General features: G+C 36.2%; 1 protein-coding gene across 4 annotated transcripts in view; it reads right to left on the bottom strand.

Moving 5' to 3' along the window:
• The window catches only part of ARID4A (AT-rich interaction domain 4A), a 48,881-nt gene that overhangs the window by 21,397 nt on the left and 3,646 nt on the right, over window positions 1–23,838 (bottom strand). For all 4 annotated transcript variants that reach the window (XM_027458622.3, XM_027458623.3, XM_027458624.3 and 1 more), the window contains exons 4-11: window positions 23,073–23,138; window positions 22,038–22,128; window positions 11,406–11,485; window positions 11,217–11,311; window positions 10,482–10,614; window positions 8,469–8,548; window positions 6,478–6,554; window positions 4,666–4,829 (exon numbers count right to left, since the gene is read on the bottom strand). In XM_027458622.3, the coding sequence (XP_027314423.1) occupies window positions 4,666–4,829; window positions 6,478–6,554; window positions 8,469–8,548; window positions 10,482–10,614; window positions 11,217–11,311; window positions 11,406–11,485; window positions 22,038–22,128; window positions 23,073–23,138 (786 nt within the window). The remainder of the gene's footprint in view (window positions 1–4,665; window positions 4,830–6,477; window positions 6,555–8,468; window positions 8,549–10,481; window positions 10,615–11,216; window positions 11,312–11,405; window positions 11,486–22,037; window positions 22,129–23,072; window positions 23,139–23,838) is intronic.

The raw sequence follows: 23,838 nt of genomic DNA, 5'->3' as shown, positions 1-23,838 counted from the left end.
AGAACGTTTGCTCATGGTATAACACAGGCCATGCTTCACGGTAGCCAAACTCCTACATATGCCCGTTTCATTTTTTATTTTTATTTTTTTAAATGCATGGACCACTTCTTTCCAAAGGCCAGACTTTGTTAACTTTGAAGATTTTCTTACACACACACATAGGTTGCAGTAGAAATGCACAAGTCAGGTAAGGCGTTACCTGGTCTCTCAAAGTCACTGAAGAGAAAAGACTACATAGGAAACAAGAACTACTTAGAAGTGTGAGTATTTTAACTAACAGGTGACCACCATTGGTCATTTGGAGGAATCTCAAGACCCCTAAAACACACCATAGATTTAATACACTCATCCTTCTTTTACGAACTTAGTGCTAGTGAAATATATGGTAACGATTATCGTGAGAAGTCAGATCCTTGCTTATTTATTTGCAGAACGGCTACATTGGAAGGCATAGCAAGGCATTTTCCTTGCTAAAAAATGTAAAGCAATTCTGACTGCTGTTGTGATAGAAGAACCCTAAATGCTTTACGTTAATGCACACTATTAAACCTACTATGCACGTGTCTGTCAGGTGACAGTCAAAATGAAGAATGAACGAAAATTCCCCTAACCACACACACGGAGGTGCTACAACTCTTTTTTTTTTTTTCAATGGCAAGAGAAGCCTGGAGATAAACTAGCTAGATTATTTTTTTTCTGACGATGTTTGGGATGTTCAATTAGGAGGGGATAAAGTGAAAGAAGAAAAAACTGCTACTGAAGTGACAAGTTGGAAGAGCCTTTCCAGGAAGGTATTATAACCAATTCTACCAGTAAGACAGAAATCCCCTTTTCCAGCTGGTGATGTTATGAGATACAGTTTTGAAACTTGCAAAATTCAAACTCTAAAGAACAAATTCCTCCTTACTTTCATTCCGATCTTATGTAAATATGTCTATTAAGAACTAGTACTGAAAATGTATTTCAAATAACTGTAGGCTGAAATGTTGATTCCTTCAGAAATGGAAAGGCCTACAACAGGGAGACTGAGAAGACCAAACGTTGCCTACATATTACCTTGTAAAATGGCTAGCTAGTATTTAATTACTTAATCCCCAGAAACAAATAGGTGTAATTTCTTTCCTGACAGAACTTAAGTAGAAACAAATACAGTAATATATGTAATAGCATTTATAATAAAAATCAAGTAATACTCCAAAAGCTTCTATTTCCATGTGGAGATATTGGAATTCAGATTTTTTCTTTCCTTCTAACTGCAGTGTATTCTTTGACTGCCAAATGTCCCCTGAAAACACAGCCATCCCTCTTATTCTGCCATGTTGAAAACTGGATAAAAACCAAGAGATACCCAGATTCTTATCTGGAGTCAACCCAATAGAGTGATTTTTTTTTAAAACTTTCAATTGATGAAGTTTTTTTTTCTACAGTACCTCCTCATTTTTCATCTTTTGTGACAAAAGCAACATCTGTTCTGTTACTCAAACCTCACATCGTGAATCAAAAGCAATCCTGAGTTGCATCATATGTTGCAATTATTGCCAAAAATCCAGCCATTTGAACATGCTGAGCAACTCACTGTAATACAACCCTTGTTAAAGCCAATGACGAGCAATTTCCACGTTTTCCTCCGTCACAGTCAACTCTGGGCCACCCAAGTCAGTTACCAGCAACGAGGATTGGCATCTCACCACCATCACCATATTGTTCCCATTCCTCAGAATATGAAAGACATCACAGAAAAACCACGTAAACCCTGAAAATAATAATTCTAATCGTGCTAATTCTACCATACTCTGCATATTTCGTGGAAGGCAGCATAATTAGAAAGACAGTCTCTGTCAAAACAAAGTTACAGATTTTAACCCAGCTACTGGAAAAATAGTAGGATCTATTATCACCAGCTACAGCAGGTCTCTGCTCCATTACCATTATAAAAGATTCTACTCCAGAAAAGCAGGATCCCTTCCATTCTCACAATTAGGCTCTTCTGCCTGACTTTATGCTCTCATTATATATTAAGTAGGCTTGGGTCCGTTTGATTGATGTGATGAAGGCCTATCATGGCTGGTCAGCAGCAGGCCAAGCCTTGACAGCAAAGCTGCTGTGCATTTCAGACAGTGGGAGTGCAGGGCGTGGAGGAAAAAGGAGCATTTTTGAAAATCTCCGTCACATCTCCAGCTACATAGCACCTTGCAGTTCTAAAACAAAAGGTTTGCTGAGAGTATTCTGGCAGAGGATGGACAGAAGCTGTTTTGACCTTGATAATAAAGGAGAAACTTCACAGAAGGTAAATGCAAAATGTGAGTAATTCAGCATTTTCTGTGAAATACAGGCAAGGCAATATCATTCATTTGACAATTCTCTTTGCAACCGATATCACTGCCCTTCTAAGGGAAAAGAAAAAAGGAAATTATGATAAATTCTCGAAATGATCTTTAACTGCAGTATCTAGCTTGGCCCACGATTAAAATAAGATTATGTACGGTAACAGTTGAATCAGGAATTTGATTGAACGGGCCAGAATGACAGTTCTGCTCTGACAATCTATAAAGATTAATATCTATCCCCTGCTACATGGCTTCAGCATGAAGATGCTCACCTTATTTTTCTATCTCTGCCTGTCACCTGGAATTAATGGATTCCACAGCTTTTCCTATCAGCACACCTACCTGCCTGGAATCCTTTGCTTCACTACTTTACGTTTAGATTATTCCTTAAAAATATCCTTATTTCTTTTATAGAAATGCCTTTTTTTTTTTTTTTTTTTTAAGAAAAGCCACCAAGCTTCCCCTCCCCCTTCTTTGTTTGAAACACACAGCACTTTTATGCAATAGCCATGAAAAATGATTTTAAAAACGAGTACTAGAAAACCAGTATAGCAATCCCTGATTTTTAGTGCCTGATGTTCTGCAATTTTAGCCAACATTAATACAAACAGACCAGTACAGACTGCAACAGTTCACACCCTGCAAAATGTGGCCTATTCAGTCCTTTTCACTGCAAACAGAGGAAAAAACCCAAAGGTTTTTTACATTCTACACACATTTAGCCTTACATTTATCTAACCAGACCAGCATTTTCATATAGACATCCACTCCATTTCGCAGAACACTGTTATTAAGGCATAAAATTAACACCAAAAATAGATTCTTATTGTCTTTTTTTTTTAACGTGGAAAGATCTACCCTGGTTGCATGCTCCACCAGACAGTTCACAGATCAGAAAGCTGTAAAATCTACCTCAAACCCCCATTCTCAACGAAAATGTTAACATCACCGATTAAAACACAACGTCCTTACCTATGAGCTGCATTCTTTCAAATGTAAAAATGCTTTTATTTCCTTTCTATCTAATCTGCCCAGTGCCTGGACATAATTTCAGCCTGCCTTCCAAATATTTCCTTGCTTTCTCTCGCACTGCACGGCATCCGCAGTTACACGGCATTACTTACATTCTCTTCCATATAAAAAAAAAAAAAGAAAAAAAATCAGACATTACATGAAAGGGAAAAAAAAAAAAGAAAAAAAAAAAGAAAGAGACAGCCCATTTCAAAGCATCTGGCAAGCCTCCCCTGGCAGGCGGCCAAGCCTCGGCTAAATCTTCCCTCTCCGGGCGAGCATGCTCACTGGAAACCAACAGAGTGTTGCTGAGGCAACACCGTAGGCAGCCTCCAAGTATGAACAGCCATTCTGTTTTTGCTGTGACAAACCGCATACTACAGGGGAAGTGAAAGGGAAACGGTATCTGACCTTCCTCGGAAGACAAACTTCGCCGTGTTTTTTGCGAGAAAAGGACCAAACGTTGCCAAGCGTGCTGTGAAAATTACCAAAAAAAAAAAAAAAAAACCCACCACGAAAAAACGCACCCAAACGCAACCGAGGATGCCCTGCCCCCTCCCCACACACTTTATTTCTAAATATAACATCGAGGTTAAAAACAGGTAGCAGAAATAAAAGGAAAATATGCAAATACATTTTGTTGACATGAAACCGTCATCAGAAAGGAGCAACTCAAAATATTCCAACAAAAGAAAAACCGTAAGTTTTACCATAAGTTTCAATTGAACATTAACCAGAATATTCATCCACTTTGTCCCATTCCTAACCTGTAATATAACCTGTAATGTTCACAAGAAAACCCACTGTGACTCACTCACTAAGGTAAGTACTGCACTGCTCTCAGTGTCTTAGAAAGCAAAGAGCTTTACCAGCCATTATGCACTACCTCACTCTTTGTCAAGCTTCTATTTTTGCTTCAACAGTTTAATTCAACCTTTTATCAAACTAATTTTCAGAAACAAGCTACTTTTTATGTAAACTACATATGAACTACAGAGGAAAAAAATACAAAGCTACTTTTATTTAATACTAAGATTACTACTATTTGGCTCAGCGTCAATTTCTTCATGTTTCTCTTTCACCCAGATTCTTTCTACCACTCTTCTCCGCCTTGAACTTTTTATTTCTTTACTTTACATACTTCTTTACCTACCAGATAATAGCAGGAAATCTACTACTGTTCACAAGTACCAACAAAGAGGATGGGAGCAAAGGGAAGATAAACAGATCTAAAAACATGCTGAAGTGAGTAAGTCTGAGAGGAAAATGTTGGACGCGCACATTACTCTATTATCTTTGAGGAATGACTGAAATTGTCCAGACTTACCGTTACTTCTTCATTTTTCTCTTCTCTTTTTATTTCCTCCTCATCAGTTTCTGCCGTAGCTCCTTCTTCATCGCTGCTAGAGGATTCCATAATTTCACTTATGTCCATTTTCCAGTTCCGAGGAACAGTCTTTGTGTTGAGAAACGTGCTTGCTTCCTGTAGCCCTACAGAAGAAAGGGCCCTGTTTTTACCTCATCCGAAGTATTCATAGTCACAAAGCGTTTTTAAGTTTCATGTTCTTGTACATTTCAATGTTAACTTAAACCAAACGATGAAGTAGGTACTTCAGTTTTAAACAATCAGTCTACATGCTTTATATTTCAAGACAGTCAAATTTTAAAAATCAAGTGCCAGTAAATCAAGGAGCTTAGATTGAGAATATCCATCCATATTTTCAAGGCATATGTCCTCACGAACACTAGTAAGATTTACACCTGTTTATTTACACAGCAAAGACAATCACCTATACTTATTCACATATGTTCTGTGCAACTGTGAAGCTGTTCTATTTCTGTATGAAAGAAACAAATACTGGAATAAAGCTATGAAAAAAAAACAACACACAAACAAAAATCACAGCTAAAGTACCATAAATTTCTTTGTTGTTTTCAGAAGTTATTCATGTCATAAAGTTTAGATATACACACATTTTGTTTAAGAGAACTGTGCTGGAACAGAGAAAAAAATAATAAGGAAGTGATGATATGGGGAAAGGTCGAACTTGTACAATGGGAACACCCCAAATTATTTAATGAAGAAGAATCAGAAGAGCATCCAAAAGAGTGACACACTGCAATGAGCCATTCACAATATTTCTGGAGAAGAAAATATTTAACAATGTATTTTAACAGCTGCTGATAAATAGTAGCCTTCACAAACTTGTCCGCACTCTTCTCGAAACCATTTTTACAATTCATTCTTCAATGTCCCTCATAGCCAACTATGTTCTGCATTTAAAAAAAAAAACAACACAATCCTTTCTCCAATTTACCTTAAACTTCTGGCTGCTCTGAAGTTCCTGTACTCTGAAATAGTTATTAAGATATATAGGAAATCTTAATCAAACCACCTCACACTGTCCTACTTGAATTATGTTAAATCATTACTTGTAAAGGAGCTGTTCCACACCTTGACCCAAAATGGAGGAACTGTTGGTGGCAGTTTTTTTTTTTTTTAATACATGTTTTAAGTTTTTTTTTTCCTTAAAAAAATGTTACATTTTGAGGTGCAACTGGAATGAATAGCTCTACAATTTTAAGAATGATTTATATTAAGGTGAGAATCTAGCCTTTTACAAGCTCACTAAAAACATGAATATTGTAGTCACATCATCCAAGCATTCAGAAAAATCAACCTCTGTAATTATACTCTTAAACATTAATCACAGGCTATTCACAGAGGCTATTCTAATAAAGTTTACACCTTGATGCCTGGGTATTTTTCACAGAAAGACAAAGTGTTTTGAGCTATAGCACAAAACTGTGGTTTTAGGAGAGGTAACTAAATATTCCATTGTTTAATGACATTTCAAATACCGTACCTTCAAAATATTCTCTTCAATTTGCATGAATTTGCAGCAGAACAAAAGAAGAATGTCAAATCAAGTAACACTTTTACTAGTTGCTCTATTAATAAGGCAGCTGTATCCACAGTTGCTCTAATTTGTCACATTTAAAATTGTTTACGAAATATCCAAGAGCATTCATCTCAAAACAACACGCGGTTACTAACTTGCAAAAGGTAAATTACTATTGTATATTGTATGATGTTGTGTTTTTTTTTTTTAATAATCTAGAATTTACTCTAATTTACCTTTTTTAGGGGAGGACTCGGATTTTGGTAAGTTTAGAGCATCTAATTCTTTGATGTCTTTTCTTGCTACTGAGTAACTGAAAAAAGAAGAAGGTTCAGTTATTTTCATGACAGTAAAGCAAACACAGTAAAGCAAGTGTTTGACTTAGAAAATCAGCAATTTCTAAAAATTCTTAAAATTTATTATTTGCTTTCAAGCTCCTTTCTAACAACTAAATGCGTAGGGCATTTGTCATTGCCAGCCAAAACATAAGATTCAAAACCAGGACAGTTTCCAACATTCCTCTGAAATTCAGAGGCTAAAAGAACTCTTATAATTAAAATTAAGAAAAGTTCATAAAGTTTCTGTATCTAAAGAAAAAAAAAAAGAAGCACAAATCTGCAGTTAAAATACCCAACACAGGCTGAAAACACTTTCCAAATTTAAAATACTCACACCATTCAACAGTTGCTACCCAAAATAGCAATTGAGTTAAAAGGAAACAAACCCTCAATTTTCAAAATGCATTTCTAGTAGCACAAAAGAACAGTGAAGCCAAACTCACAGTGAAGCCAAACTCATGAATCTGCACTGATACATGGTTGACGTTTATTTTTAAATTACAGAAGTGCTTCCATAGCAAAATATATGGGAGCTGCTCTGTTCCAAAGTTATAATAAACATTCAGTTACTGAATTACTACAATAGAAACGCTAACCAACCTGCAAGGAAAGCCTTACAAGTGAGTTATTATAATAACATTTTTTTCTTCTTTAATTATATTCAGAAAAACTGGAGTAAAACCTCAGGAATTGGAGGCCGCCATTTTCTGAAGTTAAAGCCATAATACTATGGGGGAAAAAAGAGTAAAACAGAGCAAGGCTGCATGTTTTTCCAATAACACTCTACCTTTGGCATTTAAGGAACAAGACGAATCTAGAAGGCTGATGATGTAAGTCTACATTAAGAGACCAGACTGAATAAAGCCTTCAGCTACCTGCAACGTGTTTCACTAATCAAAAACTCACATGGTAGTCAACATCAAGACTACTAAAAATCACAACCTGTTCACTTTGAAAAAGAGAAAAAGGGGGACAGGTGGCCTTCACCAAGGATGTTAGTTACAATATGTTGAGACAGATGCATTAGAAACGCTTTAAAAAGATGACGACAAATAAGGGGAAACAGCTTTGAAAAACAGATTTGGTATTCTTTTGAATATGTTATTCCTTAAGTAACATGCATCCCTCTCTTTCTCTCCTTCTTCCACCCACCCTTTTTTTGGAGGGTGGAGTGGGTGGATGGAGAGGGAACAGGAAAGGTAAGATTAAAAGGACCTTTCTTTCTTTTCCCTGAACTTTTGGTCCAGATTCTATAAACATTTTAATTGAACAGTTACTTTACATTCCCTTCTTTAAAAAAAACATAGATTAACCACTTTTTGATTTTTTCCATTTAAACAGCAATGTGTATCTGGGCATTCAAGGTAATAGGACAATCAGATATTGAAACTACTACAATAGGGGCCTGTAAAGTTGTAATAACTATTTGTTAGAACCAAAGCACACACTTTGCAAATACGTTATAGAATGGGAAACACTTAATTTTAACAACTGTTTTTTTGAATTTGTTGATTTTAAAGACACCAAAACTGTACCAATCTGGAATATAAATGCAATGTAAAGGGTAAGATGGGGAACATAGAAGAAATTAGTTGGAAATGACTATGAATGACAAGGGTTAACAAAAAAAATGTATTTCAATTCTCTTAAATTGAAATCAGTCATTGACCAGGTATGTTTCTCAAAACATGCAATACCTCTAGCCCTTAAGTGGTAAGCCATTTGCTTGCACTTTTCAGTAAGAAACAGCAACAGTCTACAAGTGACATACAAAATTGCACCCTTTTGGAAATTTTGGAAAAATGTTAACATCTTCAAAAGGAATGTCTTATGAAAAAAAAAAAAAAAAGAAAAATTGGTAAGTCTAATAAAAGTTAGCTATTACTTACAATTTGGAATCTGCAAAGGATCGAACTAAACACTGGTCCTTTTTCACAGTGACGTCATCATTACAGCTGGGAGATACAACCTGAAGTTTCAAATAAAACACTTTTTTTAAGCAAAAAAAAAAAAAAACCACCAAAAAACCTTATCTTGAAAAGAATGACAGCAGGAAAATAGCTGTTTTCCTGTTTCTTCTATCATAGTTCCCATATCTGAGAAAAGAAACATACTTCAATATGCATTACTAAAGCCAACAATAACAAATTTCAAGAAGCACTTTATCTCAAACTATTTATTTACTCTGCTTGTCATGTACAAGCTAGAATAGTTTACTATTTCAGTTGTAAACACAAAAAGTACTCTACAGGGGTGACATCATGGAATCCTGTTCATGCACTCAGCTTTTTTCTTTTGTTCGTATAAAAACTGTTTAAAGCATCTATTTAAAATGGAAAAGTCACAAACACACTTATTTTATACCAGCGTCTGATCTTGAGCACTCAAACTGAGAGCTAAGTATCTTTTTTTTCTTTTGCAGGTGTGAATAATGTTAACCAGTACAGATTTCATTGTTTCACAGCAGTATCATCTCCAGATGTCTAAAAATGTGATAAAAATGGATTTGCAGTATTTGTATTACCACAAACACATTTACATTCTATTCTAGACCATGTATGGACAAAAACCATGAAATGCAGATTGATCTACCAGGATTCCATGGAAGCTGTGCCACCTCATTCCAACGCAGCAGAAATTCATCCCCAAACCACAAAAAGACATTACTGGTTCTCAGCAAGCAAGGAACACAGCAGGTACACAGCTTCTAAGTAACTTAATCCCTAGCTGGAACCATGTGAAGTTAAAATCTGCCATTAGCGAAGGGATATACAGCAACCAGAACACTTATAACACCACCACATTTCACATTTTTAACTGTGGTATAGTAGGCTTAAGGCAGTGTCAGCTATTCACCCTCCGTTACACTGTAATGTTCTTTAAAGGAAAAGAAGACAACTAGCCAGTGATCAGTTCATTACCTTTTGATCTTAGATTTACATAGGGATTAAAATGTTAAACTAAGTTGGAAGATGGCTATAAGCCAAGCCCTTTCCAGATAAGGAAATCAAGATTCAAAATAAAGGACTATGGTTTACTCAATTAAGTAAATGAAATCTGTAAAAGCTCGTGAACAAAACCTGCCTATCTGTTTAATATTCCAAGTACCTTTTTATTTAAAATAAACACATCCCTGATGACAGAAGATGCATATTCAGCTTGTCTAATAAACTGAATACTAAAGCTGTCTAATAAAAGTTTACTAAATAAATCAACTTTTAATATACATCTATAAACTTTTTTGTGCTTATAAACAACCTGCAAAGTGTCTGTCTTTACAGTACAAGCCTAGTCACTCAAATTTAATCAAAATATATTTAATATTAGTAATAGCAATGAACAGCTGTATTCTACATTGACTACTATTTTTATTTGACTGTCAATCTCTAGAGCTAGAGGAACTGGAGATTCACATAAATTTAAGCATGAAAGGAACTAATACTTAAACTGAAAGTCTAAGGAAAAAGGCAATCATTAAACACGAAAAGATAAAAATTCCACTGCACTTAAAACTCATAAAACTAGTTGCTCTTTAACTGCCTGCGAGTGCAAGTCCTAAGTTAGTCTATTTTTAGTAGAAAAATATCTTTGCATACCAATCATTTTATGTGCAGTTTTGAAAGACTTAAGAGCCACTAAACTGTAAGTTATACACAGATCATCGTCTTTACTCTCCTACTGTTCACAGATACTGCAGAATATTCAGATTTTTAGAGAATACGAGCAGCAGAGCTTAGCCTGACTGCATTCACAACTTTGCTATGAAAGTTGTGAATTCTGCAAACTTTCCTATCCAGGAAAAGCACTATAAGAACAATGCAACAAGTCAGATGTCATTCTTGTAAAAATAAAATAAATTAAGTAGTATGGCATTAGAGATGTCAATGCTTTAAATCACTTACCAATGCTGGATACCAGTCTGACTTCTCAGAATTACAAGTCACAGTCACAACTTTGCCAAGCAATTCATCATTGAGACGCCTTTTATCTTCATCCTCTTCTTCACTACTTTCTTCTTCCTTTTCATCTTCAGTACTGAATTATTAAAACACACAGTATTTTAAAGTTTTGAACTGAAGTTCACATTTGAGAGCAAATACAGCTTACAGCCAGATCTTTCTTGCTCTTCTGCAAAGCTTCACAAACAGAATTTTAAGAGCTGAAATTGCTTGAAATATTCTTGAATATTAAGTGATCGTAGAGGAATTTGGTAGAAAATCTTTCCAAGTAGTAGCATTTTGCAAGAGCAGGTGTTGGAATTGGAGGCATGAATCAGGTTTGATTGTGTATAAATATGAAACAAAGAGAAATAGTCTCTACCCTTAAAATTTAAAAGCATCTTTTTTCCTACTTTGTGCAGTATAAAGAAGGTGAAAAAAACCTATGTATCTTGACAAAAAATTCCTATTATATGAAAGAAGTATAAACATTCTGAAGGCTACTACAAGGGAAAAAACATCAATTCTCTGTTACTGCTAAGATATGAACACATCTAAATGAACTGAATTAAGTCCATAACCTGTGCATACAGATTGCACGATACAGCTTTCAGACCATTACAGCTTCAATGGTACTACTACAGTTTTAGCAAAGGACTCCAAAGGAAAGGAAAGCAACAGAGGACTATCAAAACTCACACAGGAATAGAAGATCTCCTTCCTCTATTGGATTTCTTCCCAATAACTGGAGTTCCAAAGTGCTCTGGGTTGGTTAGTGGTAGCTGGTCAAGTGTCTACATGGAAAAAGAAAAAATAATTTGCCATTTCTTATTATATCAAAAAGCAAGCTTGTACTACTTTGCTTTCAACGTATATCCATCGCCTTACCTCACTTTCTGCAAAGTGCCGTTCTCCCTTCAAGCATAATGAAGTTCGTCTCAAGGTCCTTTCATCACCATCATCAAAAACTAGAATGAAGTCAAGGAAACACAATGTCAGATGATGATCAGATCTCTTTCCCAAGCTGACAAAACAAGTCAACTACTATTTATGTCACAATTTAGAATATTCTCTAAAACATGATTTCAAAGACCTTCATTTTAATGTTTCTTTGGTTCACAAACAAAAGGAAGGGTGGTATTCAAGATTCAGTCTCAGAACAGATAACATTTTCACAAAGAAGTTCAATTTTCACAAAGTCAGTTCAAAGTAAGGCTTCTGGAGGCAACAGTCTCAGTCTAATTTAGACATCCCACTTATCAATACATTGCACTTCTTTATACCATAGCCACTGGCTGCACAACAGTTACTATTATCTAACAATCTTCCTTAATCTATCCATTTATTCCATACCTTCTTCATTTGAATTATCTATCTTCCTACAAACAACTCATCAAAAAGACAAATCAATGAGAAGAATTACAAGTGTGACAGTTTTTGCTACACTGTCAGTACTGTGCTACCAACAGCCTGAGAGTAGGAGAAACTTGCAACTGCAGGTCTGACCGATTTAGAAGGAATGCAGAAAGAAAAGTCAGACAAACATGAGTTTTAACAGAACAGGAAAAGTCAAAATGAAGTTCCATCAATTTACAATGTTCAGCTGAAGAAGTCTAGGATACAATGAGTTTATTACAAGCTTTGGCCAAGAAATGTCTACTCTTTAGTAGGTTTAAATAAAACATTTTCACAAAGATTTCCTTTAAGAGAAGAAAATATACTAGTCCCCAAATTCCCTCCACCTCTATCCCAAAATTTTATTTTGAAGATTTTTAAATGGCTTGGTACCTGCAATCTGTAGTCAGCAATAATGTTCTTTCTAACAGAAGTAAGTCACAGAAAGAGTTTGTATTTTAAGATGCACATGATATTTTGACAGTCCTACATCCCTCGGTTCTTGTTCAGACCCCTCTGTCTGAGCCACACGAACAAGGAGAGCTGAGACCAGGTGGCTGCAGTCTGGCATTTCAGTAAGGTAAAAGTTTATTTGTCCGGGTCAAAGTGCAGAATACAATTCTATATTTAAACTACTTGAAACATGCTTTGTTCAGTAGTGAACCTTTTTTTTGAAAAAAAGTTTAAAGATTGTTGTGTTTATCAATATGAAAACTATGACTTACTTCCATTAAAACAAACAAACAAACAAACAAACAAAAAAAAACAGAACATGATCTAGCAGGAATATGGAATACACGGGTATTGTTAGCAGGAACAGCATGGTTACAGCAAGAAAAACACTTAATTTGTCAAAAAAATGAATAGAATAGCCACTTTCTCATAATCTTAGATTAAACCCTTAGACTGGAATAATACTACAGTAATTATAGAAAAAGGTGTGAGTACAGATTCGGTTACGCTTACAGCTTATCTTAGCTTTAAGGTTCCTACATCTTCAGAGTAGAGATACTGCTGTGACATGTTCCACTACCAAATAATCTTAATGGCTTCAACCATAAAATAGTAAACATGAAGCAAGTAACTTTTTCCCCTCCAAAACCCTAGTATTTTAAAAACACAGATAGCTATAAACGTAATTAGCCATACTAGTCAATAATCTTTTCAAAAACTTTAAAATAAAGCAACCATGAAGACCTGTCAACCCCAATGTCAATACACTACTCTCAAAATCCTCTAGTTTGGTTTACAGCTTCAGGAAACCACCGCCGATACACTTTGCACTAAAAGGGAAAACAAAACGAGGCCTTCCCCTCAAAAATATTTTATGGACCCTGCAGTGCTTGTCATTTCTCATTGGTCTGAAGAGGTTGAAAAGCAGATTATCATTATCCTTTACCAAACACATTCTGAACTTCAGTCAAAGGACTCATAAATTTTCACAAATTTTAGGGGACAAAAGTCTGGGGATTAGAAACAAGTTACTTTATTGGAAACCGCAAACAGAGACTGATACATCACAGCGAAAAAAAAAATCAGTCTAGTTTCTCCCCACTTCCAGAAGCTCTATTTAATTAAAACTAGTATAGTATATGAAGAAATCAAGCAAACCATTCATAAACTGGAACAATTTTCAAAATGAGGAAAAGGCATGAGAGGGCACTAATATTTTTCACGTTTCAAAGCCATGCTTATTTAATTGCTTCAAGGACAAAAGGAAACTTTCTTTGACCAGACAAGATTTTCTTTGATACCTAAGAAATTCTCTGCTCATTCTACAGCAATCTCTGTTGTGGACACATGCAACAGCACTTGCAGCTGATAGCATAAATGGACAACTCAGAGGAAGGCAATATCCTTGCAGGACAACAACGTACATTATAGAAAAGCATAAAGAGGCAAAAATTTCCTTAGTGAAATTAGCGATCGTGTTTTATATGATGTCAACAGAGGAAGGATGGGACGATTTTTCCATACAAAAATATCAAAATATCATTTAGTTGCATTTCTAAAGTGAGGCAAAACAAGCCTCACAAATTAACTGTGATAAACAAAATATTTTGTAATTGTAGCTACTTTAAACTTCACTCCCTTTCAGTGAAAAGTATTTAAGTCTTACTTAAAAAGTAACCAGAACCACGCATCGATGTTGTTAGCACCTTTAATATATATACACCTTTCCAAAACTAAGTAAAGGCCTTGTGGTTTCCATCTCTCTTGCTATTTATGAAAACTCTACTTTACAAGAAGTGCTGCTCATATTGCTGCCACCCTTTGCACGACATTTTAAAGCAAGTCCGAGGGGCTTGTCTTTTCAACAGACAAGATGGTATATTAGGGATTTCATGAATAGGTGAGGCAGCAGAGTGGTTTTGGCTATTCAGTACGTTGACAGCCTGACAGCAGTCATGGCAGAACTTAATGCACTCAGGATATGGTATAAGCTGCAAATTCCTTCCACTGTTAACCACACCCAGAAGTAAAAGTGCTTAATTCTAGTTAAAATACTTAGTACTAACAAAGACAAATTAAAAAATTGATAAATTAATGTTGAACGACCTGTATTAATTGTATAATTGTATATATATTGTACAACATATATAATCTATTATACAATATTTATATTGTATAATAATACAATTAATTGTATTAATATTAATGCTTTTTCATGTCCCAAACAAGTTGTTGTTGTAACTCCAAATTCCCCGAAATTCTACAAGTTGTACTCCCTAAGAAAGACTTTACTGAACAGAATCAGTTGTGTAAAGGAAGGAAAGAAATGGGGATGGAAGACAGGGAGATATCTCTCCATACACATGCAATGTAGTCATCAGAGGACATGTTTACAGGGCCATATTTATCGTAGAAGAGGAACTTACAATCCTGTCCTTCCAAAGAAGCAAGTCAGAAAAAGCAGAAGCCCTTTACGTCCCACTGTTGCCTAACCTCAAAGTGGGCACGTACTTGTGGTGATGGGGTGCAGCAGCAGATACGTCTGGAGAGAGAACGACACACACGAGCAGGAACCTAAACCTGCTACTGAAGAGTCAGTCTAACAAAGCAGAAATGACAGGAGGAGAAGCTGGACAGAGGCCTTTCTTCCAATACGTGTTATTTAATGAAGAGCACCAACAGAAGGAAAAAAAAAAAGATGACTAAGCAGCACGGCCTGGAGGAACTGTCTCTGTTATAATGTTTGTTCTAGTTCCATTCCCAAGATGCCCTATGTGGAGTTGAATATGCTCCATATAGAACATGTAAACAGGGAAACAAAACGGAAAATGCAAACTTTCACTGCATCCTTGTCAATAACAACAGGAAATGAACAGCAATCATTTTTTTTTCTACTTGTGGAAGCCTAGGCAAGCCAAAGCTGTGACAGAGTAACAAAACTCTCCACTGAGAATCAATGCAATACTTCCAAAGGGCTAGTAATTTGTGAGCTATCTGAGATGCTATCCATGAAGGCATCCACAACCCCGTGAAAGCTTTGTAGCTTTTTGTTTTTCAAGCGTGCAAACAATATAGGAAGTACCAGGATGAATGTTTCTCAGTTGATTAAAAACTGAGTACCTCCAAAATGCTTTAAAGTGTAACTTTCCACACCCTCTGGACGAGCTCTGTAGAAGGCCTGTATGTGCCTACATATGCCATTAACAAAAATAATATTAATCTTTTTCTCACAAAGATACTGTCTCAACATCTGTTCTCATTTACTTAGAGAGAGAAAAAGCAGAACAAAGCAGGAGACTAGTGATAACATCCTCATACGAGTTACAATATTACTCGTATGTAGAGCGATCACTCTTACCAGAACAAGGCAGTCTTGTAATAGACGAGAGAATATGGAGAACAACCCTCAAGGCTGCATCTGCTTGCTGACTTCAAATCCAACAAGTTCTGGTACTGTTGTTGCCCAAAGGAGGAGAGGTTCTATACAGCATAGCAAGTACTTTTATCTCATTCCCCCCTCCCATTGAAAAATCTTTAAGTCTCCCAAGACAACAAAGATGCACACCAACAAGTGGAAATTGTTCCTGTGTCGCTGTGCACACTTGGTTATTTTTAACAATGACAAAATAATACTATGTGAGCTACCAGAGATGCTATCCATGAATGCATCCATAAGCCTTTGAAAGCTTTGTAGTTTTTGTTTTTCAACTGTGGAAACAATATAGGAAGTACGAGGATCCAGGCAATACTTGTTGAATGACCTTGGAGCCAGGGATTACGCTAATCAATGATTCATCTTTGTAACAAGATGCTGCAGAGTGTTGTGCTACCGTAGAGACTACAGAATTCAGTGTTTTGTTTGTTTTTTTTTTAAAGGAAACTATTTTAAATGAGCTTCAGTTTGTTTGCAGAAATGTATAGAAATATGACTGAACGCACAGAAGAACGAACTTGGAGAGCACTCATGTAAAACTATGTCCTCACAAAAGCCTACTGCCTGAAACTGTTTCTTATTTCCTGAGATGTTACAGTAATCTTACAATTGTAACATAGAAAGAGATTTAAAAAAAATCTACCTCCTGAACATGCCCGAGTACAAAACGTGGTGCTGCTATTCTTCTTTCAGCTTCTTCAGAAAGCAATGAACGCAGCTTTCTCTGTGCCCATAATCCATGATATGCCCCATATCCAGGTAAATACGGGATTTCTTCCAAATCCACCCAAGCAACATTTTGGAGATAAAAAGAGTAAACTCACGGGAGGTGAGGGAAGTCCGCAGCACCAGCTAGGTGGGGACAACCGGACAGTTCCCCTGCCACACTCATCATTTAGGATTCCGGGATGACACACACACAGCCAGAGGATGAAGTGATGCTTCTGGGATGTAGGACTCAACAGGATGCAGGGAAGGCGAACTGGTCGAACCAGCCACACAAACACGACCAGCGCCGCGCACATACTATGAGAAGCGTGCTGTGATGTTGGTGTTACAAAAAGACAAACTGGCAGGGATAAAATCAACTGTCTGTCGTGGCTCTGAGAGCTTTTCTGATCCTTCATAAAGGAATTAGGCCAGTTAGGAGCTTCAATTTGTAGTGGAGACAGGACCAAGCGAATTTTTCATCTAAGCAGAAATATCCCCACTCAGGAACAGGTGAGGAAAATACGACAGACAGATAGCTCCTGTTACTCCTGCTACTGCAAGTCCTGGGACATCACAGTTCATTTTATGAAAAATGTTTTCAGATCTGTCAACTGGAATTTTAAAAACCCACAGAACATATTTAGCACCTGTCATCTCCATCACCTGCCCTCCTGAGTGTGATACCCCCGGGTGACACAGCCTGTGGCTCACACTGTGCTTCATTTCCCCAGCAACTCGTGCCACCCCACACCTCACTTGCACAAGGACGAGCATCAGGTGCCGAACTCCTCCCAGCACACTCACTCAGCCGACAGCATTCCCTGCGAACCCTGCAGCGACCACAGGCCAGGAGGAAGCCACCACCACCACCACAGGAGCCTGGAGAGTGGCAGCAGCAGGAGCTGAGGGCTCGTGGAGGTCTCAGAAGCGGTGCCCAGCCCACAGCACAGCCAAAGCTGGGTTGTGGCGATGTACAACACGGCGACAGAGCCAAAGAGGAAAACCCTTTTGGCTTTGCATACTCATGGGGCATTCAAAAGTATGAAAGAAATAATTTACTATTTACATGTATAATAAAATATTCTGTCATTTCAGGTTACTTTTGAAATGAAAAAAGACATCTTACATGAAAGCCTGAAAACCATAGTTCTCAAAGACAAAAAAAATTTTGTTCTCTTGCACTCTGACCTATAAGCCCTACTGTGGACAACAAGGTCTGCTAGAAACTGCAAATACCCCTCAATATTTTTAATTTCCTATTTCCCTTTCATTTCAAGGGAAAAATAATAGTTAGCTACACCTTTTCTCTTTCTTCAGAAGAACTTTTCCATGCCTTTGTCTCTCAAAAGACAAGGCACAAGGCTTGTACGTATACAATGTATTTGGTCTGTTTTTTTTTACTTCCATTTAAAGTTGTAGGTATGGTTAAATTACACATCCTCAACAACAGATCTAAGCACACGCACGTTGCTGGCCTTAGCCTTGTCAAAAGAAAGATGATACTTGTTTTGATGAGACAAGAAAAAAGGGTTCATTTAACAGCAGCTCTTCAGATGCTTCCTGAAAATACTGTTTTGCACTTTTATATGAAAACCACATTGCTTTCCCCTCTGAAAAGTTTTATAAAAGTACTTCCTTAAAGAACATATACACGGGAGTTTCTGTTTTCTGAAATTATGGTAACAATTCTAAGATTCCAGAGAAGGCTACGGACGGAAAATATAACCATGTACTATGTTAGGTGTGGCCCATTTTTTTTCCTTTTTTTTTTTTTTTTTAAAAAAAAGTTATTTCAGACATCATTGCAGTATTTACCTGCAGCATTTTACAATTTAACAGAGAATCAGGTTGAATTACTGCCTGCTTAGCGTACAATCTAACATGGCTCCACTGAAAACAGATCTGATGGACTGTTCTAATGCTGTATAATTATCACCTAGTAAAATATTCAGCACTTCAAAAGCATCAAGGCAGCACTTCAAATTTTTTAAGTAAGTTCATTTAAAATAATTAAGTTTGAAAAGATTAAAACATCCAACTGAGCCATTTGTTACTCACAGAACTTAAACTGCTATTACTGTCATCCCTCTTTACATTCTGTTGAGCAGACGAGAGGGCAGAGACGTGTGATGGAGTTCTCCAGATGCTGTTAAACTTTCACTCCAAAAAGCTTTTGTTCCTCTACCTGCTTATACTTCTTTACCTGCTTAAGCTCTTAAAGAGCTGACTTTTGAAGGTATTTCCACATCACAGTTGAAAATTTCAATGACTAAATGGCTACAGAAACACCATTACTATGCAATAATAGGTGAAATAATTCCACGGCAGCTAGCAAGGAAAGAAAACCTTGATGTATTTTGGGCAGAACACTAGTAATAGACAGGAGATCTACAGTTAAAATAGACTTACCGACACTGTGTCTCTGTTGTTATGTTGGTGACAAAGTAGCCGACCACAGCAAATTATTTATTTATTTATTTATGAGTATTTATTACTGATTTCTCTATCCTCATCAGACTACTTTTAAATCACTGCGAACAAGATGCTACATAAAACACAAAATAAATAGCACAGGAAAAGTGCTACTTAAAAGCAAGCTTTCCCTTGTGCTTTCCAACTCAAGCCTGACCACATTCAAGAAAACATTCTCGAACTGGAAAAGCTGTTTAATCCACTTCCTTTCAGCTTTTAGCTTTGACTGAATCAGTCAATAAGACTGCCAAGTAGTATGGCCACCATCTATTAAGAAGGAACCAATTCAACTCTGTTTACTTGACAGCAACATAAACACACACTCAATATCTATCCAAAGCTTTCTACAAGGATACAATGGGAGAAACAGCCTAAAAATAAGGCTCATTTTTCACACCTCAATGTTTCCGTACTCAAGCTGGAGTATTTCTCCATCTTTAAAAGTTACAGTAATCACGTTATTAAGATACAAACTTCATAATCTTCATCTGGACATTACCTCGGCTTTCAATACCTATAAACCTGCAACCACATACTGCTCATAAAAATGTTCTTAACATCTAAATACAATTCCAGTGTGTTACAATTGTATTTTTATAGTCAAAGGTATATGCGCTCTATGTGCCATATTACAGTACTGCATGTTAACTTACCATAGAATTACTTAAATCCCCTTCCACACTCAACAGCTCCAAATGTTGACAAAGTCCTAGCAGTCTTAATACATTTGCATATGGAAAACATAAGACCTTATTTTCTCTATTCTAGCTGTCAAAAGATATTTCTTCAGGGGAAAAAAAAAAGGATAATAAATCAAGCCATGCTTTTGAGCTTCCGAGGAACTGCAGTTAATAAATGTATAAGGTAAAAATCACGACATGCATGATTTATCTGTTATTGTAGAGTGTTCAAAAACTTGTTAAATCTAAACAACAATCCACTAAAACAAGGCAAAATATGTATTCACACTTCAAATTATCCACTCATCAAGTAAAGATTTTTGACAGAAGTGTTCTGCTCAAAAGAAAAAAGAAAACAGACAAAAACCCATCCCCCAAAACAGGGGATTTGAAATTCACCTGTCAAATGTAAAAAGGCATAGAAATTTAATTATTTTTATCAATTAAAAAAAGAATTTTTAATCACTGAAGTGGGAATGTGGTTGGTTTACTGATTTAAATTTTCCAGGTCAAATTCAGATTTAGGAAAAAAAGGAAAATTTTCAAAACAGAAATGCTAATTTATTAACCATAGAAGTATTAGTGCAAGAAAGGTGCTTCTTATCTCTTCTGCACCTGAATGGCAAAAGTCTAAGACTTACACAGAAAAGGTCCAATGTTCTTCACCAAGTATGTTACATCATAGTGCAAGGCCAAGCAGGTTTAAAAACTGCACTCCAAAATAAGCCTGCCTTTTCCCCCTGACCTGACACACACTACAATTTCAAAGCTAAATCTAGAATTTTATAGCAGTGGTATATACTTGAACGAAATTTACAGAATCACAGCATGGTTGTGGTTGGCTGGGACCTCTGGAGGTCTTCCGGTCCCAGCCTGTGCTCAAACAGGACCACCCAAAGAATGGGTTCCCAGGACCCCACATCCAGGAGGCTTTTGAAGATCTCAAAGGAGGAGACTCCACAACCTCTCTAAGCAACCTGTTCCAGTGCTCTGTCACCTGCACAGTAACAAAGTGCTTCCTGATATCTGAGATATTGATATATGATGATATGAATATGCAAAGAGCAGTGGGGTTTTGTCAACTGATAAGTGGACTGGCTTACATTTAAAGTGTGCAATAATAATCACGTCGCGATAAATCCTTTTGAATTACTTCTATTGAGATTGTGAGTCTTATCCTGATCCCATCAAAGACTACATAGTCTCGCCTACTGCAATGGAAAGGTTGGATTACTGAAAATATCTTCCTTCTAACTTAAGGAAAAAAAAAAAAAAAGGCTACAGAATCAAAATAATCAACACGTCATGCTGTATGGGATGCCTCAGCAGGGTACTGAAGAGTATAAAGTAAAACCTGAATACATTCTATATATAACACAGCTAGTAAGAAGAAACAAATATCAATTTGAATTGACAAGTACCTATCTCAAAAGCTGTGGACAAAATTAGAATGTACAGTGTTTCCTCTCAGCCGGGTACTTCCAAAACTATTTGATTCAATTACTGGGGTTTTAAATACTTGCTTATCTAGGATTATTACTTGAGTGCTGCTGGCTGTTGTCTTTCTACTTTTAAAGTTATTGCAGAAAAATCTAGATATCGTAACGAACAATTCTAATTATGGAAAATAATGAAGTTTCTCTTGCAATAAATCCACATTCAATTTTGAAATTTCACGGACCAGGCATTCTGGAGGTTTGTTTCCGTAACTGAGAAATGCATGAGCATTCAGCACAAAAGGCAAAGTTGTTTTCTATTTTACTTTAGATATACTCATTACTTGTTAATGATTTAAACCAATGGTTAATTTCAAGTTACAAAAGAACGTCTTCTCTTTTCCATTAAAGGCAATTCCTTAAAAGAAAATAAAAATCCTTTCTTCTGTTTTTTCGTACAAAACGTGACCCTCAACTTTACACAAAATGGAGAAATCCATTCAGAACACATAGAAGCTACTGGTAGTACTAACGTTTTTCACGTTTATGAGATTGCATCCAGTGAAAGAATGCTTGCATGTCAGTCATCTATTACATGTCACGAGTTTTCAGCTAGAACTGGAATTTTTACATTTATGTCTTAAAATCTGCAAAAACTCTCTCAAATTCCAGTGAGTGAAACCAGCTTCAGTATACAGACATTGTGCCAAATAGCACTTGACTGCTGAGCTCTGCAATTATCTCTGCAACAGCCTCCCTCACCATCAAATAATTACTATTCTATTTTAAAAGGAAAAGCACAACCAGACCTGGAAGACAAAGTCCCCTCCAAAATCTCAGCTTTTACGACACAAGATATAATTACTTACATTATTATCTATAATTAGAAATACATTGTTCAAAGATTAGAGGCCATAAATGAAAACATGTGGCTACTCACCTACAGTATACCAACTCGCATCTGTCAACTTGCTGATAACAGCTTCTTGAAAGGATCCGTCAGGCATTTTTGTTTCAACCATTGCACCGACCTGCAGAAAGGAGTATCTCAAGGTTACGTATAATCTCTAACTCAAATAATGGAGTTAAAACTCATGTAAGCATTAATTCTTCCACTAAGCTGGTTTGTTTGTTTAAGATGCATTTTAGCTATATGTTACTCTGTGAAATGTAGTCATATGGCTGGTAGGAACAAAGGTTCCTAGGCATGAAAGCTGAACTCTAAGCAGACAGTAAGGCAGTAAGGAACTTGGAACACCTAATTTCAGCGTGACTTACAAGATATAATAGAAAGCTAATTGGAAATAAATATTCAACTATTCAAAGTAACTGGTACTTTATTATTGATGTGCATACAATCATCATTGATTTTTATACTTTTAAACACTTATACCATTCTCTCTAAATTCAAACATGTTCATTCACTGTTGTACCATCAGCTAGATCAGAATCTAAGGATCAGCCTACAACATGTGTTAGTGTTCTTGCATTAGCTACAAAGAAAAACACAAAAAAGGTGATCTTTAAGGAGCTCTACATGCAGTCACTGCTCTATAATATAGCTGTTCTGGTAGAAAACTGTTTGGTATCATAAGAATACACATCAACATGTATTTTGATATAAAATACATTAACTACTTTAAAACACATTTAGAACAATCCTATTTACTATTATCTATCAGGCTTGAATTTAGCCTCATGGAATCAAGATCTCCATTACTTACCAGAAGTTTAGAGAAATCAGCCTGTGTGATACTGTTTGTGTATGAAATATGCATTTCAAAGAAGCATTAACAGCCTCCAAACATTGTAAGAGTTGATGCTAACTGTTCAGAATCAATCTGATCAAAAGTAATGGGCCACCTCCTGTTGATTTCAATTCTGTAGATCAGGTACCCAGATAAACACCATCAAAACTTTCAATTTTACAAATCAACTTTGTGATTAAGAAAAAAAAGGCATGCAGTATACATACTCTTAGAGGTCCTTTCACTTGATCATCTTGCACTAACTGAGTTGAGTTATCCCCCTTCAGAACCACCTGAAAGATATCCATAAACTTTTTAATACGTATCTTATTTTTAATGGTAGATAAGAAGCAAATGAAAGGGTAATAATAATTAGGAAAATAAGATCTTTATCAATCAAATGTACTCAAACATTATTGAACGCAAAACCTTTGGCGTGGCTGATTTTACTCACAGGAAGCCCCAAGTATCACACTTAACACTCAACCTGAAACATCATAATTCAAGAAAAGAGCAAATCAAACCCCAGGTATATCAAGTTTTTGATGGGAGTTTGAATTATCAATGCAATCCAGGGTATACCTGGAACCGGGTCTGCAGACCACAAGATTAATGGGCTTTTTCTCTCTCTCTAATTGTAGCACTTCATTAACAACACATCATTTGAATACTGAACTGCAACCAAAATACAAAGCTCTCTATATTAAAACATATCAAAAAAAAAAATAATCTTTGAACTGACCACAATACCACCACCTCTGCTATCTCAAACAAGAGAAAGTTTCTATGGTAAAGATGTGAACCAGTAAAAGTGTAAATAAAATAAGGATCAGCTACACTGCAAGTAAGGCATGTTTTTCCATTTAAAATCCTGTGTTTTGAGAGTGTAACACTGATGACACAAAATGAGCAAAAGCCTATGCAATTTGAATCCCTAAGTTTGCAGAGACTCGGATTTAGAAACATTAAAGACAAATATTTAATGGTAATGGT

This window comes from Anas platyrhynchos, chromosome 5 (genome assembly GCF_047663525.1).
Source record: "Anas platyrhynchos isolate ZD024472 breed Pekin duck chromosome 5, IASCAAS_PekinDuck_T2T, whole genome shotgun sequence".
Taxonomy (NCBI): Eukaryota; Metazoa; Chordata; class Aves; order Anseriformes; family Anatidae; genus Anas; species Anas platyrhynchos.
The sequence above is the reverse complement of the archived record's forward strand: the minus strand, read 5'-3'. Positions and strand labels throughout refer to the sequence as shown.